Raw genomic sequence first — 22,491 nt, 5'->3', positions numbered from 1 at the left:
ACCCGCATGATCTTAACATTGACATAGAGATCTAAAAAGCAGGAATTACTATATAATTTATAATTATCCATTACTATTATTTTACGTGTTTACTACTAAATTATAGTTTTCCTCATTTTATACATCGCGTATTATTTTATGTATCGCGTATTACCATTGACGCGTGGCTGTATCATGCAACCCCTCGTCGAACCCATGTAGCAATGATCTGCAGCTATATCCGTGTGCACGTAAACCGCTCGCCGCAGTGAGGTTGAGTTTAGTTCAGAGATTCGGCGATAAAATCAAGACAATATTCGCCGGAGCTATCAAACTCGCTGACAGCCGGGCGTAAGTCACCCGAAATTAGCAACAGACCGCGTGTTTCAAGTGGGCGTGTGAGTTGGTGGGTGGATGGGTGTACGTGCCTTTGCTGTAGGTGTACGCCCGCCGGCGTGGAATTAACACCATATAGTATATAGAGTGCGCTTATATTTAGCCCACGCGTCTCCTTCGTCTTCGTTCCACGGGTGGAAGTGAAGCCACCGCTCCTCACGCAAGGCAAATAAACAGCAATTAACGGCATCAGACGATAATGGAGCCACGTAGCGGTTGGTTAGGTCTACCGGTGTAGCTCCCTTCGCTCCCGCTACAGGTTCCACCCTCTAGCGCAGGGGTGGTCCATAGACCCCATGGGCTTCAGGGGGTCCGTGAACCAGGCGTATAAAACTTTGTGTTTATTATAATTTTCATTTTTTTGGGGAGGGGTCCGTAGCTTTCACCAGATTTTCAAATGGGTCCATGACTCAGAAAAGGTTAAGAACCACTGCTCTAGCGGGTAGACAGCGGTCAGCGTAGAGGGCGCATGTGTATCTAGACGAGACACTCGTTCTGAGGAGGAACTTGTCTCGCCGTGTGCAACTTCGAACAGACGCCCGCTAACCAGATTGGCTCACGATGACGTCACATTGCATAAGAACGCACGCAGACGCGCAGACGTGGTTGTGCTTAACGCAGGAAGTTCTTACAAAACGTCTACAACAGATGCTTCCTGCATGGAGTGATACAACTATCATGTGTAGTATAGTCAACGAACATTCTCACGCACACACGCACGCACACACACGCAGGCACGCACGCACGCACGCACGCACACACACGCACGCACACACACACACACACACACACACACACAGCACGCCGCCTAGTGCACAGTACGCCCGGCAGCATCCTGTCATAAGCAGCGCGCTCAGCAGCTGCGCGGCCCGCCACGCCAGTCGCTTCCTTCCGCCGCTACGTCTCCGGGAAGAATGACGGAGGAGCTCTGTACGTATAAGCGTACCCAGCTCTACGGGATGCGGAGGTGAACGAATGGTGTCTGTCTCGATAGTAGTACAACTATCACGTGTGGTATAGTCTACATTCGCATACCCACGCTGCAGATTACCACAGGCACTTGGAGCGTTTCAATAAAATATAATGCGAAATAAATACGAAATCTATTTACTACCAAAGTCATGTTTCTGTACTCTCTTTCGCCTATTAATATCTCTATAAATATAGAGTCATAGAGTTTATGTGTCAGTGTGCGGCAGCGTGCGTGCGGTGGACATGTGTGTTGCAGAGGAGAATTTTCACGGAATTTACAAGAAATTGTCGGCAATAATAGGCGAAAGAGAGGAGAGAAACATTAAGACTTTGGTAGTAAATAGATTTCGTATTTATTTAGCATTACATTTTATTAAAACGCTCCAAGTGCATGTGCAGATGGCAGCAAGATCGCTACTCTTGTAACTGCGTCGTTAATCGATGATCGTTGGTTGTTGTGTAAGTTTTACATCGATCATTCACCGAGGTACCAAGGCCACGGTTGTTGCATACGTTCCTCCGTGTACTCTTTCTTTTCCCATTACGAGAAATTCGGTCCGTTACGCACAAAACCCGCACGAAGTTTTAACCTATCAATGCGCGCACGCCCTCGGGTAAGCAAGCGCACACGTGACGCTACTTAATTATTTCTCGTGGTTATATAAAGTTACATCCACGAGTATGCTAGCGAATCGGGACGCGGGCGAACAATATTTTCACACAAAAACCCACTTGAACATTCGAATGTAACGAGGACCGTCTTCTGTGCGGTTTCCTGTCACAATGAACGCGGTAAACGAACGTTGATGAACGAGCCCCCCAGCTAACAACCCGCGATGAAACACCCGCGATAGCAAACTGAGGAGAAAGAGAGTATAAGTCGGTATGACAAGTGCATGCGTGCAGCCCCCCATCAGGCTCCACTCGGAATGTAGAAACACACGAACCACGCTTCTCGCCCGCAACCACCCACGGGAATCCACGAGCTACTACGGCGTGAGCATTTCTTATCCACGGCTCCACTGTCGGAACGGATTTCTGTTGCGAAAATTACACCACACATCAACGTTGGAGAGCTGAGGAAGGAGGGGGCTATTGCCTACGATGGGTTCGTCTTTGCTTTGGCGAGATTATTTCGCAAAATATGAAGTGTTTGGTTGTTCGCATTAGGGAATATGATGGCAACCACCTGGAGGCATATGTACCCTGTACTTACTACACGCTCAAGTTTCCTTCTATAATTAATGCGCTATAAATGTCAAACGTGACGCCGTGCATTTTGCAGCGCAAAATATTCGAGAAAGGGGGAGAGAGAGCAAGAGAGACAAAGAGACAGCGAGAACGTGAAAGAAAGAGTAACGGAGAGAGAGAGAGAGAGAGAAAGAGAGAGAGAGAGAGAGAGAGAGAGAGAGAGAGAGAGAAGGAGAAAGAGAGAGCAAGAGCGATATATATATATTTATATATATATATATATATTTATATATATATATATATATATATATATATATTATATATATATGTCTGTACTGTTATCATCGCTATCGTTATTATATATACCCGCTGCATGTTTACCCTGCTATTATTATCCTAATAGCATCAGTACTGTGTAAACTAACAGATTACACAAATATCGTCAATGCTGTGTGCTAAACGACTGGCCCTCGTAAAATCTGCCATCCCACACGAACCAATTATTCCCACGGTAAATAACTCCGCTAGTGAGAATCCTTGTACCAGTAGCTAGTAGGAAGTGAAAGACAAAGGAAGCGAGAGTACGTTCCAGACGGAACACTGGCCAGTAATGGCATAATAGGGGGAGGAGTAGAATGAGGGCGATGCGGGGAGAATTCGTTGATGCATTTAAAGGGGGGCTTATGTCGGGCTTGCGAGCCGACTCCACTGGAAGCAACTGGATTTCGAGCAACTGGAAGCGATCGGCAGCGACTAGTGGCGGCCAGTCGCAGGCAGTCGCGTCGCAGTCGACCCACCTAATGGCCCTGTCACACCTTGACGACTTACCTTACCAACGAAAGGTACCTTATCACCTTATCACCTTAATGTTACCTTATCACCTTACCTTATCACCTTATTACCTTATCACCTTACCTTATCACCTTAAAGTTACCTTATCACCTTACCAACGAAAGCCAGCGTATACCGACGTATGAAAAATTTAGTGAATACGCTGGCGTACGTCGAATAAGTTATGGGTAAGCTTTGTATAAGCTTTGTACAAGTTAAGAGCACGCTGGTATACGTCGTAGTACGGCGAGTACGTCGGAATATTTTGAGCATGCTATCGCAGTCGCAGTGAATTGCAGCCAGTTGCTTCCAGTCGAGTTGGCTCGCAAGCCCGACATACTCCCCCTTTAAAACTAGACGCACAAACGAATATAACTTACGTAATATTAGGCTGCTGGCGCCTGCTTTGTTGTAACCCTATAGAAAATTTCATGCGAATTTTGCATGCACATTAATATTTCATGTCATTGCATCGAAAAACGAATGAAACATTTATGAACGCGGCTCTGCATTAGAATAAATAACCTCTAGGCATTTTTATATAAAAAAAACTCCTTTAAAATAATATGCTCAACGTTCCATAACTCGACATGGCGCAGCGTTCTAAAATGCGTTGCGTTTATTCAGCTAGTGTCTGATTTGCAACTATCTAACCACCATGTTGATGATTGTTTGATTTGTTTGCTCTCTTTCTCTCTCGCTCTCTCTCTCTCTCTCTCTCTCGTGCGCTGCTCTCGCTCGCTCTGCGCTCTGCGTGCGGGTCGTGTCTCTCTCTCGTCGGTCTCTCTCTCTCGCTTTTCTCCTCGCTCTCGCCTCTCTCGTCGCTCTCGCACCGTCCCACTCTCTCAATGCCGTCCATTGTTAGCCGTGTTGAGGCTGATTACTGCCAGGAGAAGAATGAAAGAAAGGTGGCATGGCGCAGGACAGCAGGAGAATAGCTGCCGCGTGTAGAAATGGCAATACCTTGGCTGTTTCCTTGTACTGCCCCCCCCCCCATCACACACAAAACATACACGCTACGACGGTAGTGCACACAACCACGACAGCACACACGCCACGCGCTAATACAATCACCACACACACCGCGCGCGCGGTCGGGCACCTGACAATAAGACCCGCTGTATCCTAGATCACGTATCCGTGTACCACTATATGGAACTGCTACAACGTCGCACCCCTACCACTTCTACTACTACCACCCCTCTCTACTACTGCTATCTCCTGTTCTACCTACCCTACTCTACTCACCCTACTGCTCCCTCGTCCTACATACTACCCTCTCCCTCCCCACTACTCCTGTCCACCAACTCCCTCTACTCGTACCCCCCTACTCACTCCTTCTACTTCCTACCCTTCTCGATCTCCTCCTATCTACCGTATCCCGCATCTACTACGCCCCTACTACATACTCCCTACTACTTACTACTCTCATCCCCCCTCCCCCTCCCTAACGTACTGCTTTTACACTAGCTGGTTGGGTGAGTTCTCTACGTATGAACGTAGATAGCGTACTACCCTGCGCCAAATCGATCGATGTTTATCCGTGCCTGCCGATTTATGCCTTCACATCCAAAGTGTCTCTACGATCAACGTCCATCTCTACTACTCATCATCTATCTCTTCTCTCATCTCTCTCTCTCTCCTCTCTCTCTCTCGTCTCTCTCTCTCTCTCTCTCTCTCTCTCTCTCTCTCTCGCTCTCTCTCTCCCTTCTCCTCTCACTCTCTAACTCTTTTTCTATGTCGATCGCTCTCTCTCGCTCGCCTTTCTTTCTCGGTTGCTCTCTCTCTCGCTCTCTCTCTCTCTCTTCTCGATCGCTTCCTCTCTCTCTCTCTCTCTACGTCTTCTCTCTCTCTATCTCTCTCTCTCTCTCTCTCTCTTTCTTTATGCATATATAAGTATATTATATATATATATATATAGTTATCTATACGTAGTATTATGATACTATATCCCTCTTTTTTCGTCATATATACCCTCTATGCGTCCTCCAGTTCTTTCTACCCTCCCTGCTCCTCGTCTATCTCTTCATGTTCTCTCCTCCGACCATACACAATAACGTATGACAAGCACTAAAGCTGCGCTATGTATAAACTGTTCTTATTTTTCGATACGAGGATCGTTGCACCAGTACAGCATGTTTGCTGATGCGATCTAGGCATGCTGAAGCGCACACGCTCTCCATCGATCCGCCTCTTTCTTCTCGGCGCGCTCTCTCTCTCTTCTCTTCTCTCTCTCATCTCTTTTCTCTCTCTATCTCTCTCTCTCACCGCAGCGACTGCCGTGTGCTCTTTCCCTAAAAACTCTCGCCTGATCTTTAGTACACTTGACGCACAAGTCAACACACGGCGAGGCGGCAGAAGCGCCACGTGTCACACTTCTCAGCCCCTGACGTAGGAAACCAAGCGCTGTGGTGTCAATTCCCTATAGTATGTCATTTCTGACCAGAAGCGTTCGTTGTGCTCTCCGCCTTGCCGGCTGTCTTATCACGCCAAACCTGATAATAGCCGATTGTTGATGATGAACAGCACACAGGCTTGTCGGTAAAGGGTAAAAACCACAAATATGTCCTGTGCCCGCACGATGTCGTCTTATTCAACATAGCGGAAGTCTGACATCGCTCATTCTTACCACCGCGGACACAACATAAAGCACAGGATCATGGCGGAGAGGAGCAGCAATATTATAGGCAAAACGAGAGAGACACTGAGGGACAGAGAGAGAGAGAGAGAGAGAGAGAGAGAGAGAGAGAGAGAGAGAGAGAGAGAGAGAAGAAGAGAGAGCGAGCAAGAGAGAGAGAGAGGAGAGACGTTAGAATACGTTGGTCTCATCTCACTCAACTCTCTCATAGAGCCACCGCAGCCAATCCTTATTATGAACCCAGATATCCCTAAACTCTGTTAAACTCGGTTTGCCTGTCGTCTACGCAATATTTAGTATATATGAAGCAGCAGCAACAGGAGGAGGGTGAGTAACAGCAGCAACAGCAGCAGCAGCAGCAGCAGTAACATCAGCAGTAGTAGCAACAGCAGCCGCAGCAACAGGAAGAGGAGTAACAGTAGCAGCAGCAGCAGTAGCAGCAGCAGCAGTAGTAGTACTAGTAGTAGTAGCAGCAGCAGCAGCAGCAGTAACGTCATCATCATCATCATCAGCAGCAGCAGCAGCAGCCGTCATTTCTCTATCGGGCCTGTCATAAATCAGTCATGACGATCTGCAGTAGGAGGGATTTGCAGCTAAATCGGTGGCCGGGGGTCACAGGCACGACTGTACGGGGCTGTAGGTATATACAGTTACCGCACACTGTGATCTCAGCACATGGAATACCCCCGTCTACGTACGAACAGGGAATAAACAACGATGGTTCGGGTAACAAAATAGGCAGGATGGCAGCTCTGGCTTTCGTGGCACGCTCTTTTCCTCCTCTATTCGACTGCGTTTCACACGCAGCGTATGTGTACGTGCATGCCTGCGTGTGTGTGCGTGCATGTTCGTGTGTGTATGCGTACGTGTGTGCGTGCGCGCTGTGTGTGTGCGTCAGTGGCCCACTAACTTCTGGGATGCCACGAGCGGTGTTTTGAAATACGTACGGTAGATTTTATTCCAGTACGAGGCTGAATCACGCAAATGTATTTTTAGGATATCGGTGTTTATGTCCGCATGGGTGTGTTTAAGCTATGGTTTAAGCAATGTTTGTACTGGCTTAGAGACATTAGCTCTGCGAAGAAAGTGTATTTCTAAGAAGCACGTTAACAAAAAATATGCCATTACCGTACAGACAGTTGCGTAGCCATATATACAAGTAATGATGTACTTTTTCATTTGAAATTTCTGCTCTCTCGTAACATAGAAGTAAGGATGGACAATGCTGAAACATTCGCTCATACACGTTTTGAAGGGAAAACCCCAAACGATCGCCAACTAGTCCGTCAAACAAGTTTATATATATTATATGCTCTACTAGCACAGCCGCTGAGCACTGCTGACACAGAATTGGTAAATATGTTACTTTGCCCAATCTGCCTTTCTTGAGACTACTCGAATTTCAGGGTAACTCTGTAATAAATATGCACACGACTAGATTTCTCAACTGAACTCAGGAAGCTGTTAATGTTATGCGTTAATGCTGATGTTATTGTTCATGTTAATTTTAGGCGTTTTTTTTTAAAGAGTTTTACTAAAGAGATTTAGCTGGTACATCAGCTACATTTTTAGAAACTTAAATGGTAATCCACTGATACACCCTTCGTGGACCACTTAAACCGTACGTACAAACTCACATGTTACGTGAATTTATGAGAAAAAATATTATGTGTATACCACCCACACACAGCTGCAGCTACCGCGGGAACGAAAACATAGTATATCACCCCGTTAACTCATCATTACTATCAGTGCTCTGTGCAGCTGTATGGTTGTGCAAAAAGAAATGAGTAAATGCACAAAAAGTGTTCCAACCTTCATTCACTATAACACATCCGCGGTCATGCAATAATTCACATTGGGGGAAAAAAGTGTTTTTTTTCTGAGACACTAATTGCCGCAGAGCCCAATGATCTATTTCCACACATCTCTTTACAATGACTCATCCAATGACTCTCGTTTCCCGCACAGAAGCCCATAACTCCGCAATTTTGTAGCTTCACTCGCCACTAACGCTACTCATTACCTAATGGCTGCTGTCAGGCTCGACAATATTAAAACAGGAGAACGGCAAGTGCCACGTGCGCCATAGTGCTGGCAAATTAATGATCAGCAATGTTTTAATAATCTATAAGGGAAGCCGCACCTTTGGATAAAAACTTATCAGAAATTCATGTAACCAGTGCAGTACGTCAGTTCTGCGAATGGGGACATCCTTCTGACATTTAAATAAAAGCCCATCATATATACCCATTTGACCACATAACTGTTGCAAGCATGCCAACATCAGCCTAGTAACTTGTGCAGCACACTAGAGCTCTCTGCAAGCATGGACCCTCACCCACCGGGTGACCCTGCTCCACCCACACCATCAAGTTGAAATCCCCATTCTAACAGAAACCCATCTAACTGTTACAGCACACCAGTTCTGTGAATTAAGGATGCCCCACCTTTAAATAAAATGGGGACGCTTCCCCCTTAAAGCAGGGACCCCCCACCTCTATTCCACCCCTTTTAATCAGGGACCCCCACCCCACACCTTTAAGGAGGGACACCCATCACCCCATCCGGGCCATCCCACACCTCTAAAGCAGGGACCCCACCCCATACCTTTAAGCAGAGAGCCACCCCCCACCCAACACCTTTAAGCAGGGACCGCCCCCACACACCTTTAAGCAGACTCCCCCTCCCCCCCGCTCACCTGCGAGTAGCTGTAGCACGCCCCCAACGCGCGCCGCCCCCTTGCTGACGACGTCGCTGATGCAGCAGGCGAAGATCGCCGTGAAGCCGACCAGGAGAAGCAGTCCGCAGCCGACACCGACGACGACGGCGCAGATCTGCCACGAGAGGCTGGGTACGTCGGCGAGCGTCGTGTAGCGTCCGCACTCGTTGACGACGACGACGGCGCCGTCGTCGTCGACGCGCGGATAGTTGCAGCGGCGGAACGTCCCGAAGTAGACGTCCGTGGCGTTGAGCATCGTGCCGTGCAGCCAGTAGGGAAGGTAGTACCCTGTGCAGCAGAGCGTCGCCGTCACCATGGAGAGGAACGCCCAGAAGAACCCTGCACCACTCAGAGTGGTTGCCATGTTGCTGACGAGCTGAGAGAGAGAACGGGAGAAGAAAGGACATGTCGTCGTCACTTCGGGTATCGTTACCCATGTGGCCCACTGGCTCTATAGGAGAACCCTGTTGTTGCCGAGCGAGGGGCCACACGGGTAGAGCTGCACATTTCATTTGGTAAAATGATTGATAAAACATCATTAGAAAAAATTCGTCATCATTATATTTACATCTGTAAAAGTTTAGTGACAATTCAAAACTAATTAGTGCAATTCAATGCGCGACAACGAAGCTTCTTGTAGTTAAATCGAATCGATATGAGTTCGTGTACTTGCTGAAATATGCCGATACACTGATATCAGGAGCTGATATAATGATCGAGTGACACGGTTCATGTTGGGTTGTACGTACATCACCACCTACGTACAAATCGAAGGCGCAAATCCACTTTAGGCACCTTAGGTATCACGAAGTGATTCACAGATTTCTGTGTATCATCAACTGATGCACAGACTTTCCGTATATCAAAGAATGATGCAAAAACCCTAACCCTAACCCTAAGTCATAAAGTATAACCTTAGGCTTATGAAGTTATGTATCACGAAGTATGTTAAGGTTAGGGTTAGGGCTAGGGTTAAGGTTAGGGTTTTTGCATCATTCCTTGATATACGGAAAGTCTGTGCATCAGTTGATGATACACAGCAATCTGTGCATCACTTCGTGATACCTAAGGTGCCTAAAGTGAATTTGCACCCCAATGGCATGCATATTTTTCCTAAATCAAAACCAAAAACGGAAGAAGAAAACTTACCATTTAAGAAAATTTACATGTAACGCAGAGCAACTTTATAGTCCAATATCGATGGTAGTGACGTGACCGATGTAGGATCAAGCTGTAATGCGACGAGTACTACTAGTACTACCAGTATAGTGAGTAACTCGTATCACAGTAGTCAATATGCGTACACACCAGTGGTCAACGTACGCTCCCGCTTATCGGATTCTTGATCGCGGTAGATCCCTTTATTTACTTTTTCCGTGACCATCTGTGTCGTTTACCGGCCATCGGCATGCATACTACATCACCAAAGTCATTGCCAATGTCGCATGAACGCACATTAACGTACGCAGACCACTATTTAGTTAAAATCGCCACAGCAAACAACAAAACAAGCCGACAATCACTGCCAGAGATCAACACGAACACACTCGCGTGCGAACATTGTGTGTTGCTGTCCAGCGATGAGGCCCTGAACGTGTGTTGCCGCCACGGAACAGGTTTCAAGCGTGAAGAACTAAGAAAACAAAGAATGGCATGTGCGCGCCATCTCGTGGACATTTAATCCTAAAATCAAATAAGAAATGCGTTAAATTAATTTACATATAAATTCCCTAACACATAATATCAGGAGTGTATCAATACATTTGATTGATACAATTGATACACTCCTGATAATATGAGCATATTACATGATATGATGACACACAACCCTGCCAAACAGTAAATGCAAAACAGTGAAAATCATAAAGCAGCTATTTATTAGCATTTTCAATCGTCAGTGTATTTATTGATTCTTAAATTTTATGCTCATTAGATGATGAATAATTTCCACCTGCAGCACCAAGGCAATATTAGCTGCTGCTCTTTGTCTAGATTCTACATTCTAATTACCACAGTCAAATATTAATGAAGCACCATGCTTCATCTAATTAACATTTCAAAGGCGAAGCCATTCTGCACTCCTTGAAAAATTATGAAATGTGTTCAGAGTGTATGGTAGAGGTCTTTAATGTAAAGACCAAAAATTCGTGTTCCTTTCCTATGGAGTGTCTCCTCGGGTCCAAGTCACCCTAGTGTCAGGAATTTATTTGTATTATATTTTCATCGTGTTTATTTAGGTAATTGTCTATATATACATACTGCTACAATGAATTTTGAATTGAAGAATTTAGATAACCGCTAATGACACACAAAGTATGAGCACACTTATTTGTGGTCCTTGCAACGTTACTCTTAATCATAACACTAACAGCAGCACTTTGAACAATCAAAATATACAAGGAGAAACGCAAGTATATTTGAGATTTATATATAAATCTATAAATCTATAATCTATAAATGTATATAATATATAATATAGTGAACTTATAACTACTTTGCTCACGGAAGTCCCGTGTAAGGATTAGTCTGTCTCTGCTCTTCTACTGAACCAATCCTTTGCAGAACGGGAAGCGTTACTTGTAACAGGGACAACACTTATTACATAATTATAATATTAGGAGTGAATAATAATAGATATATTATTATAATAGGTCATAGATTTATTATAATAATCTATTATTATTCACTACTGATAATATGAACCATTGAAATATATATATACCTATCATGTACCTGGTATATGTTTATTTATATAATACATATAGGTATATATGTGATATGTAGATATATATATATATATATATATTATATGAATCAAGGCCTATAGATATAAACAATGATAAAAACGGTTTATTTATAGGCCTTGATATGAACAGGAGTCTATCAATATTGTTAGACTCCTGATATGAATGCATGAATGAACCATGGAATGAACATTGTGAGGTGCTGACATCTGTGGCGGAAAAAAGTTTATGTCACGTGACAAAACTTTATCAGAGTTCATCATGGCGGCGAGAGTTGATGATGTGCGAGTGCAAGAGAGCTTAAAAATCAAGATAGGTAAGCACGTAAAGTTGTCATTATTAAATTATTGTAGTCCTCACAGAATATGCATATGCATATATTGTAACAATATGGCGACGTAGGTGCATAAACTCGTAAGATTTGGTTGATGTCAACACTGTCATCTTGCGGCCGATTTTCGGTGACGCGTGTGTGTGAACCATCGCCGCTTTGCCGACAAACTAGCAACGAAGTATTACAACTACAAGTTTAATCGACCGGCAAACATCTTTCGTTGCCGATGAAGTTTATTGTACCGCAAGTAATATTTGTTACGTTGTGCGCGCAACAATTAGTATGGTAATCACAATAATAGGTGCGAGGGAACGGTGGCGAATCGGACTAGAATTGTTGACTAACTTGGTGAGTTGGCGTAGCTGGAGTTGTCTTTTCCACTACACTGACCACTGTGGCACTGTGCTACCGACGTACCGTGTCTAGCAATCAATCATAATAATTAATGTCACCGTCTCTTGCTGACACGTAAACTATGAAGGAGTGGCAATATTACAAGGTGTTGACTGTCTATTCTGTTGACATCAATTATTTAATCATAAATGGTAAGCAACATCATTATTTGTGCTTGTGATATATATAGCCTATAGGTAGTTTATGTGTTCCACTGCCAGTGCCATGCAGGAACTATGAGTAGGCTATGTCACTCATGAAACATGAGTTGGATTCTATTACTTTAAATTTTATGCTGAAATAATTTACAATATTACTGTGTTTAATGTAGGTATTAAGGTATTAGTGTATTTAGTGTATTTAGGTATTAAGAAATTTACTGACTCCCCCCTTAACTGTCAGCTTGCATGTAAATTTTGTGGCAGGTATCTAGTTTTTATAGCCATGATTAGCTGCTTATTTCACTCCCAGTGTTTGATAACATTGATTGATTAAGGATAATAACAAGTAGTGTTTAACTCATTCTGAAAGCTTTTCACTTTCACTTTTCGCAATGGTGAATAGTATTAGATTTTACACACTATATTGACCTAATACAAATGACACGTTAGTATTGCAACGGAAAGTTTGGAGTTATTACCTGATTAACATTTTTCAGTCTTATATTTATTTATACAAACCTATATATATATAATGTAAAACACGTTTTTGTTGTGCATGTGCCGATGATGTGGTGTAGAATTGGGTTTGTACAGTAGACAGCGTTTTCACATATATTGGTGAACTTTATGCATCATCAAACACCACACACTATTTGACTAAAGCTACCCAAGCCTTTAAGAAAAAGGCGGAAAACAATCGTCTGTGAATCATTACCATCCTGAGTTCTTAATTGATGCACGGGTGAACTTTGACATGACCTGCAGTGTGTAAAATGCCTATCGAAGTCTTGTGTGAGAGCTGTTTTATCTGTGCGTAGCACATGGAAAGCAGTATGGATATGCAAGCAGCTGGCATTCACTCACTGGTCACAGTCTGCCGCACCAGAATGGCCAGTGAGCGGAAACTCATTTCATGCTGGTCACAAAGAGTGGAGCATTTAATTTTACTGGTGTCTATCCTGTATTTAATTTTAAGCTAGCTCTATTGCAGTGATTGCACTTGCCCGAACGCTTGCACAATGTAGGGGGTATGTGCCACACCAAGATTTCCTCTTCTCTCTCTTACACTCTCTCTCTCTGTGTGCGTGGGTGCGAGAAGAGAGAGAGAGAGAGAGAGAGAGGGAAGGAGAGAGAGGGAGAGAGAGCTACAAACTACGTGCAGTGTGTAAATTCTCGTCTGTGCATACACGTGCGTGTGTGTGCGAAATAATTTCCAATGTTTGCTAATATCAGATGCCCTGTCTTTTTGCAGTGGAATAATATATGTAATTAAGTAATAATGTATACATATGTAAATGTATTAATAGTAAGTAGAAGTACGGCATTAATTCATGATTATATAGGTAAGAATTTAATCTGCCAAAGAGGAAATTGTTCCGCTAATATGTTCTGTATGAATAATAGTGGTAAATATTTGGTTACTTTGGTCTCCGTATGGAATTCTTCTCATTCCAAAAAACCACGTTTCTGTGTTTGTACAAGGGAAACGAAATTGAGGCCACATATGATTTATGCGTTATTGCCGAATGAATACGATTCGTGACAATGAACTTCTGAAATGAGTCTGTGAACAAATGATTGTGTGTTTGTATGCGTGTGTGCAAGTGTGTATGTGTGTGCGTGCATGATTGTATGCCTGTATGGTGCTTACGTGTGCATGTGCGTGTGTTTGAGTTGCGGTGCTTTTGGCGTTTTGGGTCACAGACCGTCCTGTCCGATGAAATGAGTTTGCACCCATTTTTGCCTGCTGGTCCATATATTGCACTGTGTTCTGCTGAGAGCTCGCTTACTGTAATACACGTTCATTCAGATATTACTGTGCCGGCTTGGTTCATTCAGGAGAGAGCGAGGCGTGTAAAACCACGGCCCGAATTCATTCACAATTCCCACCATACAGCGGAGTCTAATAGATGTGGCGGCGTGGCGTTTTTCGACGACAAATAATCCGCGTGTTCGCGCTTATTGTGCTAGAACTTTTCCGCACGCCCCCCATCCGCTTGCGCGCATGAGAGAGAAGGGGGGCCTCTTTTATCGCGACGAGACATCGCGCTTTCGGACAACGCCGCGAGAACAGATGCCTTCTGCGAAAAGAAAATCGCGATAGTTTGCGGCGTGGGCGAAACATTTTTCAGGGTATTATATTGTCGGCGACCCTCTTGCATCCGTCATAGCAACAGGGACGCAGCGTTCGCCACCGCCGCCACCTCCATACTCACAGGTGCTCGTTGGAATAGTGTGGTGCGCACGAATTCTTCGAGGCTGTCGGTATGTGTGAGCTGTATAGTAGACGACTTGCCCACGACTTGCGCGAGGTGCCATATAAAGCATGTGCACAGTCGATGCCTGTATGAGTGGTCACCTACGGAACAGACACCTATCTATAAAGGGCACTTTGTACTTCTCTTGTGTGGCAGTTATACAAGGAAACCACCTCTACAGAACAGGGCATCTGTCTATAAAGGACACTTTGTACTTTTCTTGTGTGGCAGTTATACAAGGAAACCACCTCTAGTACCTCTACAGAACAGGACAACTGTCTATAGAGAGTACCTGTTGGGGTTTCTTTCGAGTGGCACTTCAATAGTGAAACCACATGTATAAAACAGATACCTGACTATAGACTATAGAGGACACTCGTTAAGTTTCCCTTTAGTGACCATTATATAAGCTTGACTGTATATAGCAAGCTGACGCCCACGACTATGTGATATAAGGCGAAGTGTAAAGAATAAGCGCCCGCAGGTGTCTGCGTAATACATCCATTTAAGGATATGAGCTTACTCATGTATTGGGTGCCCTTCCACTCCCCACAAGTTTAGATGCAGGTGAAATGCAACCTGCAAAACGTGATCAACGTGCAAAACGTGTGCAACGTGATGTAAAACGAAATGCAACACGTAATGGCATCGCGCGTGATCCGCGGCATTGTTCGTAGAAATTACAGTGTAAAATCGGTACATTTCGAGAGCATTAACGAAAGATTCTTGTTATAACAGAGAAAGAGAGAGCGAGAGCGAGAGCGAGAGAGAGAGAGAGAGAGAGAGCGAGAAAGAGAGAGAGAGCGAGAGAGAGAGAGAGAGAGAAGAAGGAGAGAGAGAGAGAGAGATAGAGAAGAGAGAGAGAGAGAGAGAGAGAGAGAGAGAACGAGCTGTGCGCTGTTATCGCTGTTATGTTAAACACAGACCTCTCATCGTTTTATGCGAGTAGCGTTCAACTCGTGCGTGCGCACATCCGGTGGCGTGTATTAGTAAACGGGCTTGGCAAGTAAGTCCAACACGCGTATCGTGGCGTTGCCCTAGAGCGAAGGTGTGTTCGTTCGTGCGTGCGTGCGTCGCGTGCCGTGTGTGTCGTGTTGTGATTGATGTCAGATGGAGGGAAGCTGGCGTATAAAAGGGATCGGTCTCCGCATGCCTTGTGATCTTGACTGCATGACACACTCGCGGCCTGCTGTGTGTCACATTGTTTACTTAAATACGTGTATGGCCATAACGACCTGCTGCCTGCCTGCCAGCCTGCCTTACCTGCCTGCCCGCCCCGGCACCCATAATAGCTCGGGGCAGGGTTAAAATGTGTGTGTGTGTGTGTGTGTGTGTGTGTGTGCGTGCGTGCGTGCGTGCGTGCGTGTGTGTGTGTGCGTATTGTACGATTTTTCTGTAAACCTGAACTATCATTAGTGAACCTGGTTGTTGGTCTAGCTGCCTGTGTGCCTGCCTGCTTACCTAGTTACCTGCCTGCCTTCCTCGCTGGCTGTTGAGCTGCCTACTTATGACTATCTGCCTACCTACCTGTTATATATTATCTGCCTACCTGCCTGCTATGCCTTATCTGACTACCTGCCTGTTTAGTGTTTACCTGCCTGCTTGCCTACCTACTAGGTTAATTACGTGTCTGTCTGCCGTTCTGGCTGCGTGCCCGACCTGGCTTTTCTTTCCTTCTGTGTTTCCCTGAAACAGGGGTATCCCTTACTCATAAGAGAAATCTTGGAAATGCTAGCGGTATGTGTAGGTGGGTAGCTTAGTCACTCAGTGAATGAATGAATTTAAATACTTACTACACATTCCACAGCACTAGTCAGCGTGCCGTTCTTTGCAGACGTGCAGGTATCTCCGGGTTCCTTGTGCACCAATAAGAGAAGTTGCGTGTATTATGCACTTATTGGGCTGTGTTCACCATTGGTGCGTGTGTGAGCAAAGTATTAAGAACTGCAATTCGTGGTAATGTATGCCTGCGTGCGTGCTTGTGTGCGTGCGCGTATGCATAAGTGTGCATGTGTGCGTAAGTGCATGTGATACAGTTTAACTATCTGTTGTGTCTCTTGGCTTCAGTTTAAGGGGAAGTTTCAGACCTTGACTGGCAAATAAGGTTCAAGATAAGGTTAAGAATAACACAACCTAAATAAACATACTTATATATAAAAGAAACGACCAGGACACCTACTGACTACAGAACCACCGTTTCGGGGCAATTTTAAGGGATTTTGATAAAGAAAGGTGTGCGTGCATGTGTGTGCGCGCACGCGTGCGTGTGTGTATGCGCGCGCGCGTGCGTGCGTGTGTGTGTGTGTGTTTGTGCGTGTGTCTGTGCGTGTTTCTGTGTGTGTGCGCGCGCGCATGCGTAGTCGGTAGCTGATTTTTAGTAGTGAGAGTATAGAGGTTTTAGGTGTAGGTAAGACTAAAGTGACGCGCAGGCAGGCGGGCAGGCAGGATCAAACAACCTACTGGGGGAAGAAAAACTTGGCCAGGTTCCTGGGCACGCTACAGCTTCTGTTTGTAGCGTGCACACACATGGCCGAAGAAAGAGGTTTTACATTGACTATATTACTCTGATGTTACGAGTTTGTTGAAGAGCATTTTTTTGGTTGTGGTAATCATTGCGCATGGTATATTATTATTATTATTATTATTATTATTATTATTATTATTATTATTATTAACTGAAATACGAAGTAACAAACGCAGACATTTATTATCTGTGTCTATAGTTAGACATACAAACAATGAATAAATGATGATTAAGAGAGTGAGTCCCCCTTTTTGGTTGATCGGGAGGTGGGGGGGCATCGGTAGTTTACGCGAGTGTTTCTCATCACGTCGTTGATGGGGCGCTAATATCGTTTGCAGCTGTGGGGTAGGGTCGTAGGGCTGTGGTTTACGTAAGCTAGTAGCAGCTGACTACTACAGTACTAAGTACTAAGTAGACAATAAGCTAGTAGTAGTACTTAGTAGTAGTAGTAGTAGTAGTAGTAGTAGTAGTAGTAGTAGTAGCTATCATGGGCAGAGTGAGGAGGCTCTAGACTGCGAAAGACTAAAGTCGTCCGAAATTGATATGGTGTGGCGGTCAGTCGCAGCGACGTGCGGAGTCCGTGTAGAAGGATCTAACAAGTGGGAAGAGATTGCCCGCGTGCTGCTGGATGTATGGATGCGTTCGTGCGTGCGTGCGTGTGCGTGCATATGCGCGAGCTCTCGGTGTAGTCGTGAGACTAATTCCAAGGTCTAACTAGTGGAGCTCTACCGATGTACTAACGCTCCATTAGGAGTGTTCCCAACTTTGATATCATTAATGATTAATGATTAATGATTGATAATCCTAACCCTAACCCTAACCCTAACCCTAACCTAATTGACATTAAACCACAAACTAATATATGACCATATATATATATACATATATGTTATTATGACCATTAATGACATTAAAGTTGAAAACACTAAAATTGGGGGTCTTAATGGAGTATCACCCCGATTTGGTCCCTTCGCTCGTGCTACAGGCGGACTACTACTTCCTGTAGTGGGTGGGGGCGAAGGGGCTACATTGGTAGAGCTATCAGTAGTGTAGTCGTGAGATTAATTGGAAGCTCATCCACAGCACTATCTACTGCAATAAGCCGGTGCAATCAGGGGTCGGGCAGGCAGAAAGTGTTGGAAATAGCAGCCCCCGTCTCCCAGACCGCTAACTTGTGAGCAGGACTGATGAATTTTTATGGATTTTACTGTAGGTCGTATAGTTGGAGTCAACATTTTTCATAATTAAGACTGGCTGGATTTTTAGGCTTATTTCCAAGGCTTTAGGCAGGCATACGCGGCAGTGGCAGATGGCAGTACAGTCGTGATCCCTCCGTTTATATCTTTCTCTTTCTCGTTCTCTCTCTCTTTCTTTCTCTCACGCTCTCTCCCTCTTTTTCTTTCGCGCGCTCACTCTCTCTCTCTCTCGATCTCTCTCTCTCTTTCGTGCGCGCGCTCTCTCTCTCTCTCCACCCCTATCTTTCTCTTGCACTCTCCTTCCTTTCTCTCGCCCTCTTTCTATGAGAGAGAGTGAGAGCGAGAGAGAGAGAGAGCATGAGCGATCGTGAGCGAGATAGATATATATAGGTTTGCATATCTTGTGGCTGGTAGTGCCAACCCGGTTATCAGTTTAGCCTGTTCTGTAAGAGAATCTATTAGTTATTTGATAGTGGGGGCGCGATACGGCCGTGTTTGGCTAATAAACAAGTAAAACTAATATTTGCTCGTGGGTAGATCTCTGTACACATCGTCGGTGCGTTGTGATAACTCGTAAGAAGCAACAGGTACTGCTGGTACGTGAGCGCGATAACGTAATGTAGATGTGACGTCATCGCTGCAAAGCTCATATTATTTGTGACTCGACGACCGGATCGCGATTGGCTGAGAATCTTGGGGGTGTGTGTGCAAATATTTGAGTTCACTGCATTTTTTTTTTTTGTGTGAACTTTGTTGGTGTATCATGTTTGATTGAAGTGCTTATAATAATATATGGATAGTCACCTGAAGTTTTGTTTGTAATTCAATAGATATCGCTCTGTTGAGTATGAATTATGATTATGCCTTCATCTACTGCCATATGGCATTGTATTGATAATTCTGTAGATGACGCACTGTTTGATATGTACCGTGATTGTGATTTCTATGTTGGGCCATATGGAATTTTATTCACAATTCTATAAATAGCACGATTGACCATGAATCACCACGATTGAGATATTTATCTATGTACTATGAAACATCGGAACGAGTTTCGGTTTGGCGTTTGCATTTACTTAGTCAGTCACGCTCGCAGATATCTAATATCAAACTGGCTGGAATCGGAAACGTTTTAGAAATGACGTTGACAACTGTCGTTGTGATTTAATCTCTCTCGTGTGTCTTGCGGCAGACAGGATGGTGCAGTGTAGAGCAGCAGCTGCTAGTGCATCCTCTCTCGCCAGCTCCCAAGATCTGCATCCGCCCTCCCCCCACCTACTCACGCGTTGCTGTTGCGTGTTCGCTGACTTGATAGGTATGTATCGGGCAGAGGTAGCCGATACTGGAGAGGGAGAGCGGGGGAGCACGCGTGGATGCGTCATGGCAGTACGTCATAGCTATTACGTACCCTCCCTATCATCACTCACCAACCAGCCGCCGACTACCATCCGGATGCTGTGTTGTAGGGTGACCCCTAATGAGTAGGACGAGAGAGGGGGGGGGATGAGAGATTGAGAGAAAAAGGGTAAGAGAGCGAGAGAGAGCGCGCGCGAGAGAGTGAAAATGAGAAGTAAAAGAGAAAGAGAGAGAGGAAGAGGGACTCCGAGGGAGATATAGTGAGAGAGAATGAATAAAAGGCAAAAGAGAGAGAGAGGGGGGGGGAGATCCCTCCCATCATCCCCTCTCTTTTTTTTCTCCCACTGATAGCGATGACTCAGAATTATGGGGAAGGCGCCATAAACAGACAGATACAGGACACCCTTTATCAACACGAACTTAAAAAAAACACACATGCAAGTTGCAACGTTGATTACATCATGGTGTCGTCTTACAGAAATTACTAAATGAGACACGAGCATCTAACGGATGACAATCCGTTATCGTGATCATTTACGTGGCATGCTGTACGTGTGCTACGTGCTGGGAGTGTGTGCGCGCCTGTGTATATGCGTGTGCGGACGTGTCTTTACCCGTGCGTTCGTACGTGTGTTGTGTGCGTGCGTGCGTGCGTGCGTGCGGCGTGCTTGCGTGTGCTATTATTGCCCCCACTCTACCGCCGCACCGCTTACGAAGATTGCACTGAACTCTGGTTGCCTTCTCCGCCAATCAACACCCCCCCCCTCCGCCGTCCCACCGCGCGCATCAATGAAACATTTTCCACGGCAGGACGACAGTAACGGGATCCCGGATAGCAATTAGCGAAAATCCGGATTTCCTGTGTAAACCGGTGCTGAGTCTCGGGCGGACGGACGGGCGGCACTATCAGTGGGCGCGATCAGTAGCTGCAGCCGGGTGATGTGACATTCCGTAGTAAACGCGCTTGTAATGCGAGCGCGCTACCGGCCGAGGGAATGCGTGTGGAGTGCTGCTGCTGCTGTTGTTGGGCAATACCGTGTATTCAATACTGTGTAAGGCACGACGGCCTAATTGGTCTCGCAGAAATCTACTTGCGCTCCATTAGAAGAAGATCCGTCTGGGAATAGAGGCTGCAGAGTCACAGGCTCACATGCAGTGTTGTTTGTGTGGTCCGTCGTTCAGAGAACGGTCTCAATGTGCAATGCACGGGATCGTTTCTTGGAGCGACGTTCCACCCACGTCGCCCAGCCTCCACGTACTTAGTGCACTCGCTTGCTAATGCACGCACGCACGCACGCACGCACATACCCACTCACACACGTATGTACACGCTTGCTCGCTCACTCACTCACTCACTCACTCACTCACTCACTCACTCACTCACTCACTCACTCACTCACTCACTCACTCACTCACTCAAGCACTCACTCACTCAAGCACAGACTGACTCACTCACTCACTCACTCACTCACTCACTCACTCACTCACTCACTCACTCACTCACTCACTCACTCGCTCGCTCACTCACTCAGTCACTCACTCACTCACCCACTCATTCACTCACTCACTCATTCATTCATTCATAATCCACTCGCTTATTTAAATTCAATTTTAGTAATTTAAGACTTAGTATGGTCTTAGCAATTGCTCATGCTCTATTTGATATACTGCTGGGTTGTGGTCAGTACACAAAACCTACATAGAAGGCCCATATATCAGTGTCTAAGATAACGTACCTGTGCGTTGACCCACTGGCGAAATGGCAGATACTTGTACTGTGCGTACGTGTGTGTGTGCGCGTGTCAGTACACTTAGTACGTTCACTCTGCTTGTTTATGGTACTTAGGTAATGGTATAATAATAAGACTATGGTCCGGCAGCCATAGCGAGTGGAAGTGAATCTATCCTGATGCCAGGGTGCGTGTGCGTGCGTGTACACGCGGGGGTGCGGTACGTGTGTGCGTGCGTGCGTGCGTGCGGGGGTGTGGTATGTGCGCGTGCGGGGGCGGGATGATGCCATACTCCCCGGATCTCTCTCGATGAATGGAATTCCTCGAGTGTTTCTCTAGCCGCTCGCTTGCATCACCACGCTGGCGGAGAGTGAGCATGTAAACACACACACGGGGCTGTCAATAGGCTGGCTGGCAGGCTGCTGCCTGTCTCCGCTCACACACCGTCGTTGCTTGTCAGCGGACATAAATAATACATGCTACACCGCGGTTAGCGATAGGTCCATGCATCCGGCCGCGTCCCCTACTTGTGTTTCTGTCTGTAACGTGCGTTTGTTAGAGACAGAGAGGAGAGGGAGGGGGAGAGGGAGAGAGATGGGGAAGGAGGGAGGGAGAGGGGGAGAGAGAGAGAGATAGCAGTAGGTATGATTTACAAACGTGAGAGGCAGATGAATGTGTGGTTCATAGAAGCGATATGAATCGCTGCCGATGATGATTCACATTCTTCTGATTGCTCTCTAAAGTTGAGCTCCCTAAAGAGCAAACCCCTGATTGTAATGAAGGTGGTGGTTAGCTTCCTCTGCATTCTCCTTCCCCACCCCACCCTAACCATGCGCTATTTCACTGAAGACTGGCAATGAAAGAATTCACTCACACCATAATTGTTGGTTTCGATGTATGGTACGATTTCATTGCAGTAATGAATACACAAGTGTCTAACACTTTGGAGTGGACTAGTGTTGTAGCTACTACTAGATACGCTATTACACAATACACACGCACGCACTCATTAGACCAATGTTGCTGCTGCTGTTGCTGTTGCTGCGACTGTTTCTTCTACTGCTGC

The 22,491-nt window shown here is 45.5% G+C and overlaps 2 protein-coding genes across 2 annotated transcripts in view; one reads left to right on the top strand and one right to left on the bottom strand.

Annotated features, from left to right (window-relative positions):
- Positions 1–10,316, bottom strand: part of LOC106810998 (lipoma HMGIC fusion partner-like 1 protein) — a 36,076-nt gene extending 25,760 nt beyond the window's left edge. The window contains exons 1-2 of the mRNA XM_014814506.1: positions 9,879–10,316; positions 8,709–9,105 (exon numbers count right to left, since the gene is read on the bottom strand). Of these exons, the coding sequence (XP_014669992.1) occupies positions 8,709–9,105; positions 9,879–9,881 (400 nt within the window). The 5' untranslated portion in view covers positions 9,882–10,316. The remainder of the gene's footprint in view (positions 1–8,708; positions 9,106–9,878) is intronic.
- Positions 10,317–11,730: 1,414 nt separating this feature from the next.
- The window catches only part of LOC106810995 (ras GTPase-activating protein 3-like), a gene marked incomplete at its 3' end in the record, with an annotated part of 11,150 nt that continues 389 nt past the window's right edge, over positions 11,731–22,491 (top strand). Inside the window, 1 exon segment of the mRNA XM_014814501.1 lies at positions 11,731–11,789. Within this exon segment, the coding sequence (XP_014669987.1) occupies positions 11,735–11,789 (55 nt within the window).

This window comes from Priapulus caudatus, unplaced genomic scaffold (genome assembly GCF_000485595.1).
Source record: "Priapulus caudatus unplaced genomic scaffold, Priapulus_caudatus-5.0.1 Scaffold494, whole genome shotgun sequence".
NCBI lineage: Eukaryota > Metazoa > Priapulida > Priapulimorpha > Priapulimorphida > Priapulidae > Priapulus > Priapulus caudatus.
This window is presented reverse-complemented; position numbering and strand designations above follow the sequence as displayed.